Below are 19,106 nucleotides of genomic sequence, written 5' to 3'. Positions count from 1 at the left end.
ATGCCTTATGCCACAATAAAAAGAATTTTAAAATACCCCTCTTCCCAAAAAAGAAATGTACACACTGGCCGACCGGGGAAACCAAGTTCTCCTTTAAGTCCTGAAGGTCCAGGTGGCCCCTAAAGACAAAAAGAAGTATTACAAACAGAGAGAAAGAAAAACAGAACAAATGCCTATATATGTGCAGTGCGCTTTATTGGAAATAAAGCCATATTTTAGTGTCTCTGCCACACACTTGCACATAATAATGTATTCATATGTGCAATGTACATTAATACACTTGTACTAGTATGTTCAATATTCTTTGTATTTTATCTTTATTTTAAAGATGAATAAAGTTTCTTTTAAAAAGTTGAGAATCAGAGGCAATCCAGGAAAAGCTCTTCAAATACATTATAGGAATTACTGAGGCATTCTGCTTACATTTTTTTGTAGGGTTGCTTGAATATGTTTGCTTTTAAAAGTCCAGCCTACCACATTTGCACTTTCTGACTCAATATGTGAACTGAAACACAACCATCCTAAAATCTGCCCTTTTCAAAATAGAACCATTTGTATTATTTTCATTAACATTGCAAACAACGAACATGACCACACAAGGTTATTTCAAGTTATAACTACAGCAAGAAGAGCACCCACCAGTGTACTGCTGTGAGCACTCTGCGCTCATGCACGTGAAGAGTCATCTTATCGTAGGGATCCTGTGTCTCATGCATTACTCTACTTTCAGGGAGCTCTCACGTGAAGACTGGGGATGTAGAGTATATCCCAAAAATTCTGGGAAAAGATTTTTGACACCATCTCTTCCATCATGGGCCAGAAATGGAAGCCTGTCTTGTCCTTAGCCCCATTATCCCTGGACACAAACCATGGGATTGAGGCCAATGACCTAGTGTTCTTTTTGTTGACAGCAGTGTGACTTGCTGTTGCTTGTCACTTTGAAGCCGAATCAGCGCCACTAATGGAGACATAACCATCTCTTGTATTTTAATATTTTGTTGGAAGCTGCCCAGACTGGCTGGGGAAACTCAGCCAGATGGGAGGGGTATAAATAATAAATTATTATTATTACTGATAGAATTTTGGAATGCAGTTCTCCAGCCAATTTGTGTGTACAAAAATGCATATACGAGGATAAAGGGTGCATAAATGTGTGACATTTGGTGAAAGAATGCACTATATACGGGGAAATTTCTTTGCAAAATTTGTATATTGGGGAAGATTGCATAGAAAAATATGTTTATTAGTTGAAATAAAGTGCTGACCAAAAACAGGCTGGTTTCAGAAAACTAACAAGGGAACAATTCACAGATGTACAAATGTATTTTTAATGGATATAGGTTTCCAATAGAACTTTGCTTTTTACCATTATAATCCCTTCCACATAGTTCATTCCTTTCTTCACTTTTCTACCGTCACTTTGAAATATTTCTCCCTCTCTCCAATAGCAAAAGGTGCATGAACTGATTTTTAAAAATTAATAAGCTTACCATTGGTCCAACTGGTCCTGTTACTCCAGGTTCACCCTATGAGAAAAAGGGTTCTATTAGCCATTATTATTATTATTATTATTAATAATAATAATAATAATGTATATACCACCCTATACCCACAGGTCTCAGGGCAGTTCTTTAAAGAGCACACATTCTCTTCTATGGGACAGAGAGAGCAGAAGAATGCAAAAAAAAAAAACCCCCAACAAAGTTACCTTCTCTCCTGGTCTTCTTATCACTTCTGTTAATGATTCAGCTGAAGCAAAGATTGCTCCTGGCTCACCCTTTTCACCCTAGAAAAACCACATTATTCATTGCCATGATATTTCATTTTTCCTCCAAGGTTTGATGTTTACATTTATCTGGCGTACATAAATCTTTCAGATGAATTTGCTGCTTTATTGACTTATACCAAGAGCTGACATGAATCTGACTTCAAATAGTCTCTTCCAAATGAGAAATAAACCAATGGTTGGATGTACAGGGATCAATCCACAGATATGGGTCCCAGATCTGGAAAAGTTGAAAACTAACAAGGGAGCAATTCACAATGCCCCATTGTTATCCTTGGATCCTGGAATGTGCTGCTAGATCCATGGGCACCTAAACTTGAACATAGCCCCGAATTACAATTGTGTGGTTCCACCTTTTTTCAACTCCCCAGAAGAAATTGCTTATTGGATTACCGTTTTGTAAAGGGAAGCTTCATCTCCACCACATTTAAAGGAAATATGACAAACCATGCAAACCAAATTCTTGAGGTCTCAGGTTGCCAAGATGTTTTGAGCTCATCTTTGAATATACAAGAGGAAATCATCCCTAACAGTTCCAAAATATGCTGGTAACCACCTCACATTTCTAAACTGGTCTACTGCCTGCTTTCCTTTTTACCTGCTTTCCTTTCTCTCCTGGTGAACCAGGAAGTCCAATGTCTCCTTTTGGTCCCCTGGGGCCCTAGAAAAAAACAAAGTAGACTTTCTATAAACAGGCCTATTATGATTAGGTAACTTCCGCATGTTGCCAAATATGATTAACATCTGGTTGTTTTTAGGACAACAGCAGACCTGTATGCAAAACTGGGTCTGCTGACAAATCTCTATGGAGCCATGGTCATGGCTGGGGAGGGGACATGGACATCTGCTGAGACTGGGAGAGGTGAAGGGAGCCAGGGAAGGAACTGAGGGCATCAGCAGTGGGTGAAAAGTGGGTCTGGTTGCTGTGTCCACCCACAGAGGGACAGTCAGCCAGCCTATCCAATGAGATCCAAGGGAGGGGTAGACCTGGAATGCAGGTTTCTCAGAGGCTACATCTACCCAGGTGTCGTCATCATTCACAAGGTCTACCAGAAATAGTAGGTATGTTTGTAGTATTTACTTTGCCCTCCCCCTAGAAAAATTCCTGTAGATGTCCATGGGAGGGGGGTGATTTAAAGTGCAGAATGGGGGAGGTGGGAGCAAGTTGTTGCCCCTGCCCTCATCACTGCCCATACAATTTCAGCCCCTTTCCCTCCTCTACCAGTGTCCTTTTTACAGGTAGCTCTAGCTGTGGTCAGGCATCCCACTGAACACGATACATAAAATCAGGGGAAGGCTCCAGGTATTCGCTCCAGCCCTGTCCCAAGCATCCCCAGCGGTGTGGGTGCTCTTCATACCTGTCTGCAATTAGCATGGAAGCCTGAAATGGGTTTAAATGTGTGTGAATGAGCATACCCAGAAACTCTCCCTGTGATTCGGCTAATTTCAGAAAAGTCTGAAGAGCAAAGCCTGAGAGCTTTCGAGTGGGACTTGCCTATATCTCTCTGCTCCCATCCCTGATTTTATGCATTGTGTGTTTGGGACATCACTACCAAGAGTGAGGAAATTACATAACTCCCACACAAATTATGAATCAGCCTACATAAAGACCAAATAGGTTAACGGAAACAGGTAGGCCCAGAGGTGTCAGCTTGTGAGGACATCACACCCTGAAATTGCATGTGTGAGCATCTTGACTCCCTCCATAAGTCAGGCAGAAGATTCCCAGGTTTTGGGAAGGAGGCACCAGGGGAACATTTAGGGGACTAGCCTAGTCCTGCCTTGTTGGATCAGGCCTTCTCTTAGCAACAAATACATGTCCCGCTGGAGCCAACATACCCACTGGCCAGGCCAGCAGCCGGGGACACCTTCAGTAAGTGAAGGAGGGCTGTGTGTGCATAGCTGTACACAAGGAGGTTTCATCTGTATCAGTGGTGGACCTGCCTCGCCAAGGTTTCCACTTGTCTGTGCAACTTCATGTGGGGAGGCCTTCTTCACACGGTTGACAAGTGCTCATCCACCTGTGGCTGGCAGGTGTGTTCATGTTGGGGCCTGGGGGTTGCAACATGGTCCCCATCCCTCAGCCACGTTTGCTACATCTATGGAGCAGAAGGCCTGAAGAGAGCTCAATACTTAATCTGGAAATGTTACAAAAGGAGCATGATGGCAATAGACACCATCCTAGTTTCATTTCCCCTATGATTTATGTGAAATGCTCTTATCTGATGACTGCAAGCATCTGACTGGAACTTGCTGAAGTCATCATATAGAAGAATCAAAGCAGTATCACTTGGTCAGAACTGAAACTTATTCTCAAAGCCGCCACTGGAATCCTGCAGTATAATGTCTCAGATAATTACTCAGATTTATGTTATTTTCTCATTTTCTTCTTAGGACCTTAGAGTTTGTTGGGCATGATGTGCTTTGTGCACCATGACAAGTGCTAAAACATTAATAGCAATTACATTACATGTTTACTATTTCAGAAACTGGGTATGTGGTACTTACAGGGAATCCTGGCAGGCCGGGCTTACCGTCTGGACCCTGTAAAATGCAATGACAAAACAGGTGAAGATGTTTCACTGTGATTAGGATCCCTGCTGTTTGTGGATGCCATTTCATTTTGAACTGCATTTAAAACATTGGACAACTTTCTAAATACAGCTGTCTGAGTGGCAGAATCCAAGGCTTAAGTTTCAGAAGCTAACAGTCACTGTCAATTACTTGAAAAATATTTTTGGTCTACAGAGACACACATCCTTTAGGAAACATGGCAGACTTAATATGTTGGTTTGCAGGTGTTACTATAGTTGCTAAAAAGTCTTTGCGATATTTTACATTTTGCTATTCACGCAGTCATAACTGGAAGTCATCTTGCTCAGCAGGAAACTGTATCAAAACCAGCAAGTTTGCATTCATTATTTTGATTTGTGGGAACTGTAAGTAGTGTGGAAATACTTCTCCATATGATAGAAACATATCATACAGGCCTGCAATGCTTAGTTGATGTGTAAAATAAATCAAAATCCTTTTCCTGATTTTAAAAAGTGATTCCAGTTAGAGAGCAGATACAAATTTAATACCTGTAAATATATATGGTTAGATCCAGACTGAGGCTTCAGTGCTATTACACACTTACCTGGGGAGAAAGCCTCATTTAAATCAGTGAGAGTTACTTCTAAGTAGTGATATACAAGCTATTTGTACTCCGAAGTTGGTTGCACATTGTTGCCACTGAATCAGTGGGACTTAGCTTGAGGAATGACTAACTTTTCCCATTGATTTCAGTGGGACCGAAGTTCAGCTAAGTCCATCCCATAAACTACAGGAGAACGGCACCACCTTTGAAGTGACATTTTGTCTTCCCTCATACACAAAAACGAATGTCTCTCTTTAAGAAGATGCTTCCTTTAACTCCTGCATGCGTTATCTAAAAAGGGAAGTTGGTTTTCCTCTCCAGAACTATCGCTTTACTACTGTGCAAACATATACATAGACAAGGACTCAGCTGATCTGGAGAGATCGCCACCTCCCTGAGTGGGACAAGGTGTTTTTAATCTCCACTGTGGTGCTGGGATGAACAGAGAGCTCTAAACCTATCTGCCCAGTACAGTGACAGGATGGTGATGAAAACCACCCATCAGGTCAAGGCTTGGCAAGCCACTGGGGAAGGTTTGGTAGTCCAGATCAGGCCCACGTGCCCACTCCTGCTTTATAAACTTAAACCTAAAAAGAGTGATATTTTGTGTGTGCGCACACAAGTGCATGTGAAGCACACCATGCATCTGCTACCGCCTCCCCATTCCCATGCTCAACAAACTTTGCCAGGTCAGTAAAAGAGGTGGTAGCAAGTAAATCAGCACTGAAAATCAGAGCATCCATCTCTTACAGAGGGGTGGGACCTAACATCCTAACATCCCCTTTGGAAAAATGATGCTTATCACATCGTTTATGCCTCTCACCTGAATAAAATCACCGGGGGGGGGGGGGAGTAGCGGAAACTGAGATGTGAGTCCCAATCCCTTCCCCGCAGGAGAGATGGATGCAATGAACATCCAGCCTGTCGATGCTTATGCAGGCTCTGACGGATTCCTCAAAAGCAGGGTGAGATCAAGCAGGGGTGCTATCTGTTGCCAGCTCAGTTCCTTGAAACGGCCCTAAATTGGGAACAGTTTTCCTATTCCAGGTTTATGTTTTGCTTTTGCAGTTGATTATATAGACTAAACCATCCCCAATCATCATCATCACCATCATATAGTACTATATTCTACATGTTCAGCTAGAAACATATTGGAGATTACTATGATTATATTCTGTTATATTGGATGGATCAAGATCTGTACTCAGGGCTGTTGTCATATAACACAGTGAAGTCCAAAGAGGTTGGTAGAAGAAGCATATTTCTATGCGAGGATCAGAGAAAAATGCTTTAGGAGTTTACTTAAACCAAGGCATGGTTTTATCTAGCACAACAGAATAGAACATACTCACTGGAGGCCCAACAAGTCCTTTGATTCTCGTAATGTTAAAACTTTCATCTGAAGCATTTAGTGACTGAAAGAGAGAGAGAGAGAGAGAGAGAGAGAGAGAGAGAGAGAGAAGCAGGCAAAATGCCAAACATTAATAGAACATCCACTAACTTCTAGAAATATTGGAGAAAAATGAAATGTTCTACTAATTTTATCTAAGATGGAGAAAGGTAAGCAGGTCATCCAAAGCATACACTGTTTTTCTTTTCTTTTTTTAATGATATTTATTGGAAATTTTTAAAATTACAGAAAAAAACACAGCAGAAAAAGAAAAAAGAGAAAACAAAGAGAGAACAAATCACATCAAACAATGCAGATTCAAAAAACAAAAATACACCACAAACAGATAAAAACAAATCCATCATTCTCGAATCCTCAACTTTCATTACCTTCTTTCTTTGACCTCCTCCTCCTCCCTTTTTTTGTATCCTAGTTATTAATTATCGCAGCAAATCCTTTCCATATTTCATAATATTCTGTCATTACATTACCTTAATCTATTTTCATCTTATCTTATAGAAAACCTTAAAATTTAAAACTTAAGTCTTATTTTTACCAGCTTCTCATAACCATAATATTCTTACCTAATTCTTTAAACATTTTTGCTAGAGCCAAGTAATTTCGTTCCAACATTTTTCTAACATTCATCAATTTTATAAAACAATCCTAATAATAAAAATAAAAATAAATAAAAACAATCCAATCTTCATCCAGCGTCCTTTCCTCCTGGTCCCGGGTTTTGTCAGTCCTTTTTATCCCATTGATCTAGCGCATTAACCTGGTAACCTTATATCCGAGGCCCTTAAGTCTCTTCCATGTCCCTTCCGCGGCTCTTCTTCATATTCTCCTTTCACTCGTGGGAACTCCAGCTTGGTAATGTTTTTGACCCTTTTCAACAAATCAGCCCCTTTTCCAAAGACCAGACTAAACTCCATGTGGTATTTGAAAACATGTTTCAGAATCCCTCCAAAATTAAGAGCCCCAACAGCCCCAAACATCTCACGGCCCATTGCCAGACCTGGAAAGTCCAAACATCCCTGCATAGGGGGGTCTATCCAACCCCCCATTTCCAAACCAGTCCAAACTTTATCTTTCCAAATCTGGGAAAGCATACACTGTTTTTCTACCCCTCTCTTTCAAGCATTATTTATTTTCTTGCACTCCAGCAAGAAGTGTCAGACACAGGAGAATAAGGAAGGGGGAGGGGGACTTTGGAGATTTGCACTAGATAGTCAGACAGAGGAAGTCACTGCAAGGCCTGCTGCTTCTGTTTATATTGCTAAACCCCTATAATATGATGTCACTCTCTTTTTTTACTAGAGCTGGGCTGAAGAAACTCCCCAAGCAGCTGGACAGACATGGGTGTGTCAAAAACCCCAAAAACCTCCTGTGTGCTGGCAGCCTGTCATAATCCCTTATGGGGATCCCTCATTAAAAAGGGGGGAATTGGCCATTAGAACTCTGATCCATCACAAGAGTAAAGATTGCTTCCTGGTATCCACTACATGCCTCTGCTGTGAGCACCCACCATAATGGAAGGAGCGAAGGTGCATTTAAAAATACGCAATAAGCACCTACTAGGGAGACATGTTTGACCAAGGCTCTCTGGTGTGTTCATTGTGCTTTTTCACCCACACATCTCCTTTCCAAATGCTGCATTTAGCAAAATGGAATTTGTCTTAACTATAAAGCAGGCATGTCCAAAGTCTGTTTTGGGGGCCTAATCCCTGTGGCAGTTTATTTCTATGGGGCAAAATCAGCAACTTCAATCCTTTCAACTGATCCTATCATCATAAAAAAGCTCAACAACTTCAATCCCATCAACTTTGGTCGGCCCTCACAGCCCTTTACGTCATCAAATCTGGCCCTCTTTGAAAAACTTTGGACACCACTGCTTGAAAAGTAAAGTAACATCATGGGCTGGTGCAGAGAGAATGCTCCTAAAGCTCTTTAACCATTGTTCATAAGTTCCTTCCTCTACCCGCTTCCCTTTCTGGTGCAAACATCTACAGGATTTACCAAAGACACTTTGCTATCCATTTTGTGTTTTGAAAACTGCTTCATTAGCATTAACCACAGTAATAGGGGAATCTGTGTGTGAGATGAGGGACTGGAACATGCAATATGGCAGGGTAATTTTCCATCAATATTGGTTAATTTCATCAGAGAAAGGCCCACTTGAACTCCATTATGGCAATGAAAAAGCGACATGGTTTTGCTTATACAGTATTTGCTGCCAACGCAACACGCCACATTCTCTGCATTGAGCATAACAGTCACTGGTGAAGTCAAGAGATTTGGCTTTGTATTATTTATAATATTTATGAGATGTCTCAAAGTAGTTTCTCTAGGTGTCTTACTTATAAAATAATAAAACATACCAATAAAACCATATTATTATATGTTATTGCTTGGCTTCCCTCTACTTCTATGCCTCAATGGAATACAAACTCTCAATATCTGACTTCATCTCTAGGTGTTGAAGTAATTTGCTTTTCATATAAGAACAAATTCCCATGGGTAATTTCAAAAAACTTTCAGGTTTCAAACTAGCTCACATGGGCTCACTGGAGAATTGAAACATAGTTCAGTCAAATGTTAGACATCTTTACTTCTGCATATATTGGTAACAAACATGCTTTCCAGAATGCTTGGGCAGGAAAGCTTGAAGAAGTAGTTTGTTCTGTATTTTAGATTATGTAGCAGAACAGAAGGTAGTTAAAAAACAGGGTTCTTGTTTCTAATTTGGGGATGCAGTTTTGCTTACTTAGAGGATTATGAGGTGGTCTGAGGGCTGCCCCTTAGAGTTTGGAGTTGCTGTTTTTTACAATTAAAATATTTCCTTCCCTCACAGATATTAACTAGAAAGACTGGCTGGTCAATGACAACTGAGCAGCAACTAACTGGGAGAGATGGTGCTTTCTTGGTAAGGTGCTTTTGTTCTTGGCAGGGCTACTGAAAGTCCAAATAGAGGTATGTGCCTATGGAGAAGGTGTACGAGTCTGGTGCGATGTAAGGCATCCACATATATATGCAGAGTCCTTAAACCTCACAAACAATTAGGGTAAGCAAAAGAAAAGGACACCACTTTTGCTTCCTCTGTTGTGCAACGTAAGTCTTGTGCTTTAGCTTACTCACAAGTAAACCAAATCTTTTTGAGTCAAACCAGTAAGGCAGCCTCCCCCAACTTCTGCTGGGCTGGCCATGATGGCGACCCACTGTTGGAGCAGAGCTGGCCCATCTCTGAAGGTCTTACAAAATCTTGCTCTCAAGATCTGGCTGATCTGGAAGCTAGAGCCATGGGACCCACGGGGTTTCGTGGGGACAGCAAGGGTGGCATCTTTCTGCTTTGCCTCAGGCGGTCAAACAGCACGGTTCGCTCCTGCTACGAAGTCTAGCTGTATTGACAGTGAAGCAGAGCCTAGGCTCTCACATCCCGCTCCCTCTCTCTTTTTACCTATCAATGTACTCCATTGCCTGGTATGGAACAGATGTGGCAAAGAACATCAGGATTTCTGGAATGATTTCAAGATTTTTGTGAAGGCCTCACCTCCAAACTTCCACAATTGGCAGGCATTAGCAGCAGCATTACACAAATGCACAAAAGGTGGTTATAATGGTGCTGCAGAATAGCAATAAGATACCTACCCTGGGAATGGCTATGATGGGACCAGGTGGTCCAGGTGGTCCAGGTGGCCCCACAACACTGGCACCATCTTGTCCTGGTTCACCCTATTGCAAGAGAATATGGTGGTTAGGAGCATAGGGAATGACCTTGGGTAATGAGACAAAACCAAACAATGTTAATCTTCTGATTTATAGACGCACACGTTCCGTTTTCCGAACTCAATGCATTCTCAGAAAATTGTTTGTCAGGTGAGCGTTTGCATAATAAGCTGATGATTTCCATTATTTCCTATGGGAACATTTCTAATCCATTATCTTTCTCCCACCATGTTTTCTTCCTAAAATGCCCAGAGCCAACCAACAGAAGAAAGACAAAGCAAAATTGGTGTGTCCAATCTCTCCTTCTCCCTGATTGGCCCATCTCTTTCCCCCATCCCCCCCTTGCATGGTTTTTGCCTGAAAAATAGCTGCAGCCAACTAGCAAAGCACAAACAAAGAAGGAAGTGGGCAAACTCCAGCTGTCTGGATATCTGAATCACCCACACATATGTGCTGGAAGCTGCCCAGAGTGGGCTGGGGAAACAGAGCCAGATGGGCAGGGTATTATTATTGTTAATTATTATTAAGGTTTGGGCAAAATTCTTTGCATTTGGATAAGTGTATCTGCAGATAACAAGCGGGTGGATAGCGGGACCTGCATGTAGCAGCTTCAGCCCTTGTAAAAAGATGGTGCATGCATCACTGAGGTCCAAGTGGATATTGAATTAAATTAAAATAAATGCCACTTCTTACCTTGGGTCCTGGGTCACCCTTATCTCCTTTTGACCCCTGCATTTAATTTAAGAGCCAGCATTAATTGCATGAAAGGAAGATGGTAACACCATCGCTAATAATATAGATTGTATATATTGAAACATGGCTATCCATGAGAGAAACAATGGAGAAAACAATATACAAAAGGTCAGAATTGCTTTTATCTATTTATTTAATAAAATTTATACACCGCTTGATTTAAAAACAAAACAAAACTCAAAGCAGTTTACAAAAGACAAAGCAGTAAAATCTAGAAAAATGCACAACCCTACTTTAAAGCATACAAAACGTAAAATACTAAAACAGATTAAAATTACTTCCACTTTCTAAGCAACTAGATAGGCCTGTCTAAACAGGAATGTTTTTAGCAGGTGTTGAAAAGGGTACAGTGAAGGCCTCTATCAAGAGGCAGAGAGTTCCAAAGTGCAGATGCCACCACATTAAACGACCAAGGACTTACAAATGCAAAACAGGTATTATGTGACACCTGTAATAGTGCCAGTTCTGCTGACAGAAGCGGTTGCGTGGGCACATGTGGGGTAGGGTGATCTCGTGGGTGAACTGATCCCATTTCCCCACAGGTAGAATTCATTGGCACCCCCCAACCTTCTGAGTTCCAGACCACAAATGGCTCTGCTTCAGGGGCATCTAGATCACAGGCCAACTCAGTGGCTTTTCTTGTTGCGCGACAACTGTTAAGTAGGCCCAGTCATTCTGGCCAAGGGCACAAATCTCCTTCTCTGAGGAAAAAGCAGGTACCTGCTACGCACGGGTTCACATTGTTGTCATTATGAGACATAAAACAAAAAACAAAATAACTGCAAACACTTGAAAAATATAAAATTACAGGTTACAGTGTACCATGTGCTTTGACCTTTAAGAAGGGCCGGTAGAATGTGGGAGCATATAAATATGCAATTTAATCTTAATAAACACCCATCAGTGGGTCTTGGGATCTTGCCTTCAATGTTGTTTGCTGCCTATTGAAATTTATTTGTCCGGCTCCCGCACCTAAACCTGAAACGAAGCCTCTGCACATCTCAGGCTACAATTTCAAGTGATGCATAGAGAAGGAAGTCCATAGCCTACTCACTGTGTCTCCAGGTCTTCCAGCAACACCAGGAAATCCTGGCCTTCCTTCCGGGCCTTGCTCTCCCTAATGGAACACAAAAATATCCCACATTCACTTCACAGATTCATCAACTGCTTTTAACTGAGGCCACGATCCAGAGAATTCATTTCAATGCCCCAAAGGCTTGCTACAAATGTAAAGATCACAGAGAAAGAAAAAGTAACACAGGGCTGGGCACTCCAAGTAACAAAGCCAGACAGACATGAAGGGGGCACTCATCTCAAAGAGGCCCCCCAGAAAGAGTCCTGGCATCTCAGTGGCCATGGTCTGTCTACTGATTATACATAGTATGGTTTTCAACAGATTCATTGAGGTCAAAAGGTAAAGGACCCCCCAGAAGGTTAAGTCCCATCAAAGGCAACTATGGGGTGCGGCGCTCATCTCGCTTTCAGGCCGAGGGAGCCGGCATCTGTTCACAGCCAGCTTTCCGAGTCACGTGGCCAGCATGACTTAACCACTTCTGGTGCAACGGGACACTATGATGAGTGCCAGAGCGCACAGAAATGCCATTTACCTTTGCGCCGCAGCAGTACCTATTTATCTACTTGCACTGGTGTGCTTTTGAACTGCTAGATTGGCAGAAGCTGGGATGGAGCGACAGGAGCTCACCCCGTCATGGGAATTCAAACTGCCGACCTTCCGACTGGCAAGCTGAAGAGGCTCAGTGGTTTAGACTACAGCGCCACCCGCGTCTCTGTCAAATTCACCCCAGATGGGACATTGAACAAATAGCAAACAACCAAAGCAAGACAAATAATAGTGTGCTAAACTACAAATATAAGTAGTCTGAGCCTTCAGCAAACATAGCAAGAAATAACAATCTGTTATTGCCCATGCAAGGCCAATGTCATTCATGAAGTCTCTATTTCAGCTGCTTCCTACAGGTCGTATCCTCTAGTTTGAAGATGGAAGCATCCCAAAGCTGGAGTCCCATAGTATCACTTATGAGGACAACCCAGGGCTGGCCTGAGATGTTTTGCCACTGTAGGCAAAATGCCCAGATGCCACCAGCATGATGCTACTTCTTCACAAATCCTGGCCCCCCTCCCTCTCCCTGACCATTATGTCCATGTTGCCTCTGGCTCCAACACTGCAACTGCTGCCATGACAAAGGCACAGTGGCAATGTTGAGGACAACAGCACTGTGGTGGTGGCGCGGGCAAAGCCCCAGTGGGACTAGCAGTGGTGCCACGGTAGAGGTGGGAGGCAGGCCTGCAAATGGCTTCACCAAAATTTGCTCCTGTGTTTCTGAAGAAGATTTATAGAGATTTTCCCAGTAGAAACTGGGCTGCCTACCCTCTGCAACTGGGTCTAGAATTGCTCAGTTCTGGTGTATTCCGTTTGCTCAGTTCTGGTGTATTCCATCTTCTGTTTGGAGGATGGAAGGCAGCTAACAGATTGAGGTTGAATCCTGACAAAACAGAAATACTGTTTTGGGAGGACAGGAGGCAGGCAGGTGTGGAAGACTCCCTGGTCCTGAATGAGGTAACTGTGCCCCTGAAGGACCAGGTGCGCAGCCTGGGAGTCATTTTGGACTCACAGCTGTCCATGGAGGCGCAGGTCAATTCTGTGTCCAGGGCAGTTGTTTACCAGCTCCATCTGGTACATAGGCTGAGACCTATCTGACTGCGGACTGTCTCGCCAGAGTGCTGCATGCTCTGGTTATCTCCCGCTTGGACTACTGCAATGCATTCTACGTGGGGCTACCTTTGAAGGTGATCCAGAATGCGGCAGCTAGACTGGTGACTGGGAGTGGCTGTCGAGACCATATAACACCGGTCTTGAAAGACCTACATTGGCTCCCAGTATGTTTCTGGGCACAATTCAAAGTCTTGGTGCTGACCTTTAAAGCCTTCAACAGCCTCGGTCCAGTATACTTGAAGGAGCGTCTCTACCCCCCATCGTTCCACCCGGACACTTAGGTCCAGCACCGAGGGCCTTCTGGTGGTTCCCTTGCTGCGAGAAGCCAAGTTACAGGGAACCAGGCAGAGGGCCTTCTCGGTAGTGGCACCTGCCCTGTGGAACGTCCTCCCACCAGATGTCAAAGAGAAAAACAACTACCAGACTTTTAGAAGACATCTGAAGGCAGCCCTGTTTAGGGAAGCTTTTAATGTTTGATGCACTATTGTATTTTAATATTTTGTTGGAAGCTGCCCAGAGTGGCTGGGGAAGCCCAGCCAGAAGGGCGGGCTATAAATAATTTATTATTATTATTATTAACACAAATAGCTGGGCAACCGCAGTTTTCAAAGCTGCTTTCCTTGGCCAATACCAGACTGATTCATGATTATGTTGAAAATGCTTTTAAAGGTTGACTGGTATTGCTTTTCACAGATTCAAAATATGTTCAGCAGATGGAATTCATGGAGCAAGTCTCCACATTCTGTTGTTTTCTAAATTACAGTAAGCAAAAACTGTTTCATGATAGAACCTTTCAATAATTAAGTGATTCACTGTGGCACCATGTTTCATGTTTATACTGGCATGGCTCCAGTAAATCAGTTGAGAATACTTCTAGGAAACGAAAAAATTTAGTTCACTTGTAGCCAAGGAAATCCAGTGGGCTCAATGGTATTAAATGTATAGAGAGGAAATGTAGAGATTTGCCTGGCCCCATGCCTGTGTATACCACTAAAAAAGGTAGTGGTGCCATGGGAGTTGAATATCATCATCATCATCAATATTTTTAAAGTACTGAAAGCCAAGGACAGGAGAGAAATGCTCACTGAGTAGCAGCGACGGCCCTGATAAGTCCAGCCACCCTCAGGACTCCCTACAGGGCCAGGATACACCCCCCAACTGCCAGCCATTGTCAGGAGAAAGGGCAAGACATGGAGCCAACATCTCATTGGACCACATGATATCCCTACAGCCAATGAGCAATAGATGGCTCCATGCCTATGGGGCGGAACAGCCTCTTCTGCTGCTATCTTGGTGTGGCAACCCATCTAGTCAGAAACTAGCCAAGCACCTTTGGAACTTCTTCATTGCTTCTTCGGCCAAAATTAGTCTACTTCAGTGGTTTTCAACCAGTGTGCTGTGGCACCCTGGGGTGCCTTGAATGATGATCAGGGGTGCCGCAAGCAACACTGGCCTTCGTCCTTCTTTCCTCCCCTCCCTCCTCTGATTCCCTCTTGCATCTCTGCCTCCCGAAGGCTTGCACAGCTCTTTTGCAGCAACCCTGGCTACAAGGCCACCCCCCCCCGAGGAATGGTGCCTCTAGGGTTGGTCAGGGGGTGCTTCCCAGGCCCCTGTGTGATGAGGCACCTCTCTTTGGGGCAGGGGGGAGCAGCTCAGAGACCAGGGGTGGCAGTTGCGGCTGCCCAGAGGACTCCCAAGGAGAGAGGAGAGGAGAGGAGGCTGAGGGAACACTCCATAAGGGGGGGGGGGATTGGAAAAAGGGTGAGAGGCTGCAAGCTCTGCAAGCAAGGGGTGACATAACTGGGCTCCTGAGCCCCATAGGGGTGCCACAGAAAGAATGTAGTTGGTCAAGGAAGCCATGGACTCAAAAAATTAAAAATCTCTGGTCTACTTACTTTACTTCGCCTCATCTCATTGCAATTCCATACATGCACCTAAATGTATGTTGTACCTGAAGATGCATATTTTATAATGTGAGAAAAGAATGTCTTTGCTTCAGTCCAATGCACAAATCTGGAAATGGGACTACTGATTAGCTTCCGGGTGTATCTACCAGGGAGAAAGCAAGACATTTTCTTGGCATTTCTCACATGCCAAAATACATAGGTAAAGGTAAAGGACCCCTGGATGGTGAAGTCCAGTCAAAGGCGACTGTGGGGTGTGGTGCTCATCTTGCTTCAGGCCAAGGGAACTGGCATTTGTCCACAGACAGCTTTCTGAGTCATGTGGCCAGCAGGACTAAACTGCTTCCGGCGCAACAGAACACCATGACAGAAGCCAGAGTGCACGGAAAAGCTGTTTACCTTCCCGCCACAGTGGTACCTATTTATCTACTTGCACTGGGGTGCTTTCGAACTGCTAGGTTGGCAGAAGATGGGACAGAGCTCCCCCCGTTGCAGGGATTTGAACCCCCAACCTTCTGATCGGCAAGCCCAAGAGGCTCAGTGGCCACAGCGCCACCCGCTCCGTGCCAAAATATATACATCTTCAGACAGAAGGGTAGATCAGCATCCTGACATTAAAACACAAGAGCAAGCTCTATACTGGAATACTTGGAAATTCTAAAGGTCACTTCAGCTAAATCTTTAATTTGTGTTAGATACAAAGTATTTGCCTTTTTTTCTATGAAGTCAGTTTATAAATCATGTTTAGTTAATGTCTCACCTTTAAGCCAGGTGTACCTGGTAGTCCATTGTCACCTTTTTCTCCCTAAAACAAAAACAAAATAGTCATTTTAAAAATGGAGAACTAAAATAATTTTTTTAACAAGAAGCTTCCTTGTATACTTTGAAAGGTATAATTAATCCATGATCTTTCCTACTTTAGCCTAAAAATTATTTGTAGCATCACAGTGCATTTGCAGTTATTAGCAAAATCTCAGAAATACATTGATTTCACTGACATTTCCCTTCTATAGAAAGAAAGGATGCATGAAGATATCAGACAAGTAAAGTTGTTTGTGCATAAAGTCTAACTTTAAGGAAACCTTTGGTCTACGAGATTAGTCTTGAAAACATAATCATTATTAACTCCACTGGCATTTGACATAAACATAGTCATAACAAGAGGTTATGCTATAATCAAAATATACAGATTTGCTGTTTGTCTGTAGGAAAGATAGGACAACTGGTGACCTTCCTGTGTGGATTTTAAAAGGGAAATGCTGTTCCTAAACTCCTCCCAGCCTCCCTCCAGCTTTCATCTCCTTTCTTCCCCTTTTCTCTCCCTCATCTTCCATGGCCCTTTCTGCTTCAGTCTCCCATCTTCCACCTGGTCATACCTTTAGCATCTTGCTCCTTCCACCACATGCTGCCAGCAAGGCCAAATGATCAAAAGGACAGTTTCCTCCTTCTGTTTTCGGCTTTTTCCACACATACCTTTCCCCGCCCCTCCCCACAAAGAACCGGTACTTGTGGGTGGATACCTTGGATTTCCCCAGCCCAGCTGATACCTCCCAGTGTTGTGCTTGGGTGGTGCCATTTTCACTACATAAGCACAAATGCTGTTCATCTGAAGATTGAAAATAAGGGGAATATTGTAGCTGATCAAATAATGAAATCACAAATTAGTTGGGAGTACTGCTAACATGGCAAACTGAATTCTTGCTATAACAAGTACACAAACGCTCTAGTTTTTTGATTGTGTGCTGCATTGATTACCTTTGGCCCCATTGGTCCTTGCAGACCGGCCTCCCCGGCTGGACCCTATAACAAAATATAGTACTGTTTTATTTATTAAATTTGTACACCATTGTGTGCTACAGATTTTGAAAAAGCTTGCCTAAAATAAGCAATAATAACCAACTTATTTGTTTATAAATGCGCAAATATTAATCCCAACTGGACCAAGTAGCAGAGCATCAATGATAAGCATCTTGTGTGCAAATCTCCCCTGCTAGTCCTTCTTATGCACTAATACATCAAATGTCACTTTGAATTGTGCCTCTTTAGGGCAAAACTGGACATTACACACCATAGCATTCCCCCTTAAAATTCATATAACTGGCGACCTTCCTATGTGTCTTTCATAACTAATACAAAGTGTATGTATTGGGACCAGAGAACAAACTGTCACAACAGAAGCAATTATTGAGCAGAATATGTCTCTGTGGTGTGCTGTCACCAATCTCAAATTCCTCTCTCAATGGTCACCTTGGGAGATTGAGGGAAGTTAAGCCTTCCTGTCCCTGCTGAAACAACTTGTGGGGTTGGGCAGGGAGGAATAAGAACTGGCTTCAGAAACAGTGCAGCCTTTTACACAACATGATCCAAAACTTGGATCAAGAATATCTCATCGGATTGCTTCCTTTCCGGCTGAGGGAATAAGCAGCAGAGTAGCACCAACAGCAACAAGACAGCTCTTCCCATAACAGCAGGTTTTAATTAAACCCTCCTCAAAACATGCAATCTTCTTTTCAGCACTGTGACTTGAAAATACTGAGCTGAGTCACTTGAATAGGCTTGCATGAGAAAAACTCTAACAATTTGCATGAGTCTGGGGGAGAGTGATGTCATTCCTAATTCTGGTCTAGAACATTTGCCTAATCCTTTCCTTTCGCCCCACCCTGCTTTCCCAGTGACTGTACTCTCTCCTGTGTGCTCAGGGAAGCCCCAAGCCACTGCATGGTGGTTTTCTCTTGGAACTACATGAACACAGGATGCAGCTATGATTACATGGTAAAACATTTCGGGTGCTTTCAGACAGGAGTCTATTGTGAAACTGGTACTGCTCAGGCACACAAGTTTTTCACAGTGTCCACACAATGCTGTTCGTATTAAAGTGCCAACCAATCCTTTCCCCCACTCAATTTTAGATTTAATCTGGCTCTTCCCTTACTGAAAAATCAAAACTAGGGGTTGGCAACCCAAGGCCCATTAACCGGCCCATGGACCCCCCTCCCCTGCCTGCTCGGTTGACTCCCGTGCGCTGCACTAAATCATAGAATCATAGAGTTGGAAGAGACCACAAGGGCCATCGAGTCCAATCCCCTGCCAAGCAGGAAACACCATCAGAGCACTCCTGACATATGGTTGTCAAGCCTCTGCTTAAAGACCTCCAAAGAAGGAGACTCCACCACACTCCTTGGCAGCAAATTCCACTGTCAAACAGCTCTTACTGTCAGGAAGTTCTTCCTAATGTTTAGGTGGAATCTTCTTTCTTGTAGTTTGGATCCATTGCTCCGTGTCCGCTTCTCTGGAGCAGCAGAAAACAACCTTTCTCCCTCCTCTATGTGACATCCTTTTATATATTTGAACATGGCTATCATATCAAATCAGCACAGAGCAGAGTGGAGACCGCCTTCCGCAATGCTGGCCGGCTTCCCATTGGCTGCAGGAAGCTCCTGCAGCCAATGGGAAGCTGCATGTGCATCCTCTGCGCTGGAAATAGTGTTTGTGCGTGTGCGTGCACACACTCCGTCCCACCACGGCGTCTGCAGGGCCGGTTCACGGCCCAAGCCACAAAAACATTGCCGCCCCCTGGTCAAAACAACCCATTGTACTTTCCAATCACCACTGATGTGGATGATTGTTAGCACATCTTCTTCCCCTTCAGTGGGTGGTTTGTCACATGTGTGGTG

At 43.4% G+C, this 19,106-nt stretch overlaps 1 protein-coding gene across 3 annotated transcripts in view; it reads right to left on the bottom strand.

Moving 5' to 3' along the window:
* Positions 1–19,106, bottom strand: part of COL15A1 (collagen type XV alpha 1 chain) — a 122,075-nt gene that overhangs the window by 22,291 nt on the left and 80,678 nt on the right. For all 3 annotated transcript variants that reach the window (XR_013978543.1, XM_080976500.1, XM_080976501.1), the window contains exons 18-28: positions 17,188–17,232; positions 16,193–16,237; positions 11,849–11,911; positions 10,735–10,770; positions 9,964–10,047; positions 6,278–6,340; positions 4,295–4,330; positions 2,385–2,447; positions 1,709–1,786; positions 1,491–1,526; positions 66–119 (exon numbers count right to left, since the gene is read on the bottom strand). Coding sequence is in view for 2 of the 3 variants with exons in the window: in XM_080976500.1 (XP_080832626.1) it covers positions 66–119; positions 1,491–1,526; positions 1,709–1,786; positions 2,385–2,447; positions 4,295–4,330; positions 6,278–6,340; positions 9,964–10,047; positions 10,735–10,770; positions 11,849–11,911; positions 16,193–16,237; positions 17,188–17,232 (603 nt within the window). In the remaining variant the exon portion in view is untranslated. The remainder of the gene's footprint in view (positions 1–65; positions 120–1,490; positions 1,527–1,708; positions 1,787–2,384; positions 2,448–4,294; positions 4,331–6,277; positions 6,341–9,963; positions 10,048–10,734; positions 10,771–11,848; positions 11,912–16,192; positions 16,238–17,187; positions 17,233–19,106) is intronic.

This window comes from Podarcis pityusensis (genome assembly GCF_964106645.2).
Source record: "Podarcis pityusensis genome assembly, chromosome: 13".
NCBI lineage: Eukaryota > Metazoa > Chordata > Lepidosauria > Squamata > Lacertidae > Podarcis > Podarcis pityusensis.
This window is presented reverse-complemented; position numbering and strand designations above follow the sequence as displayed.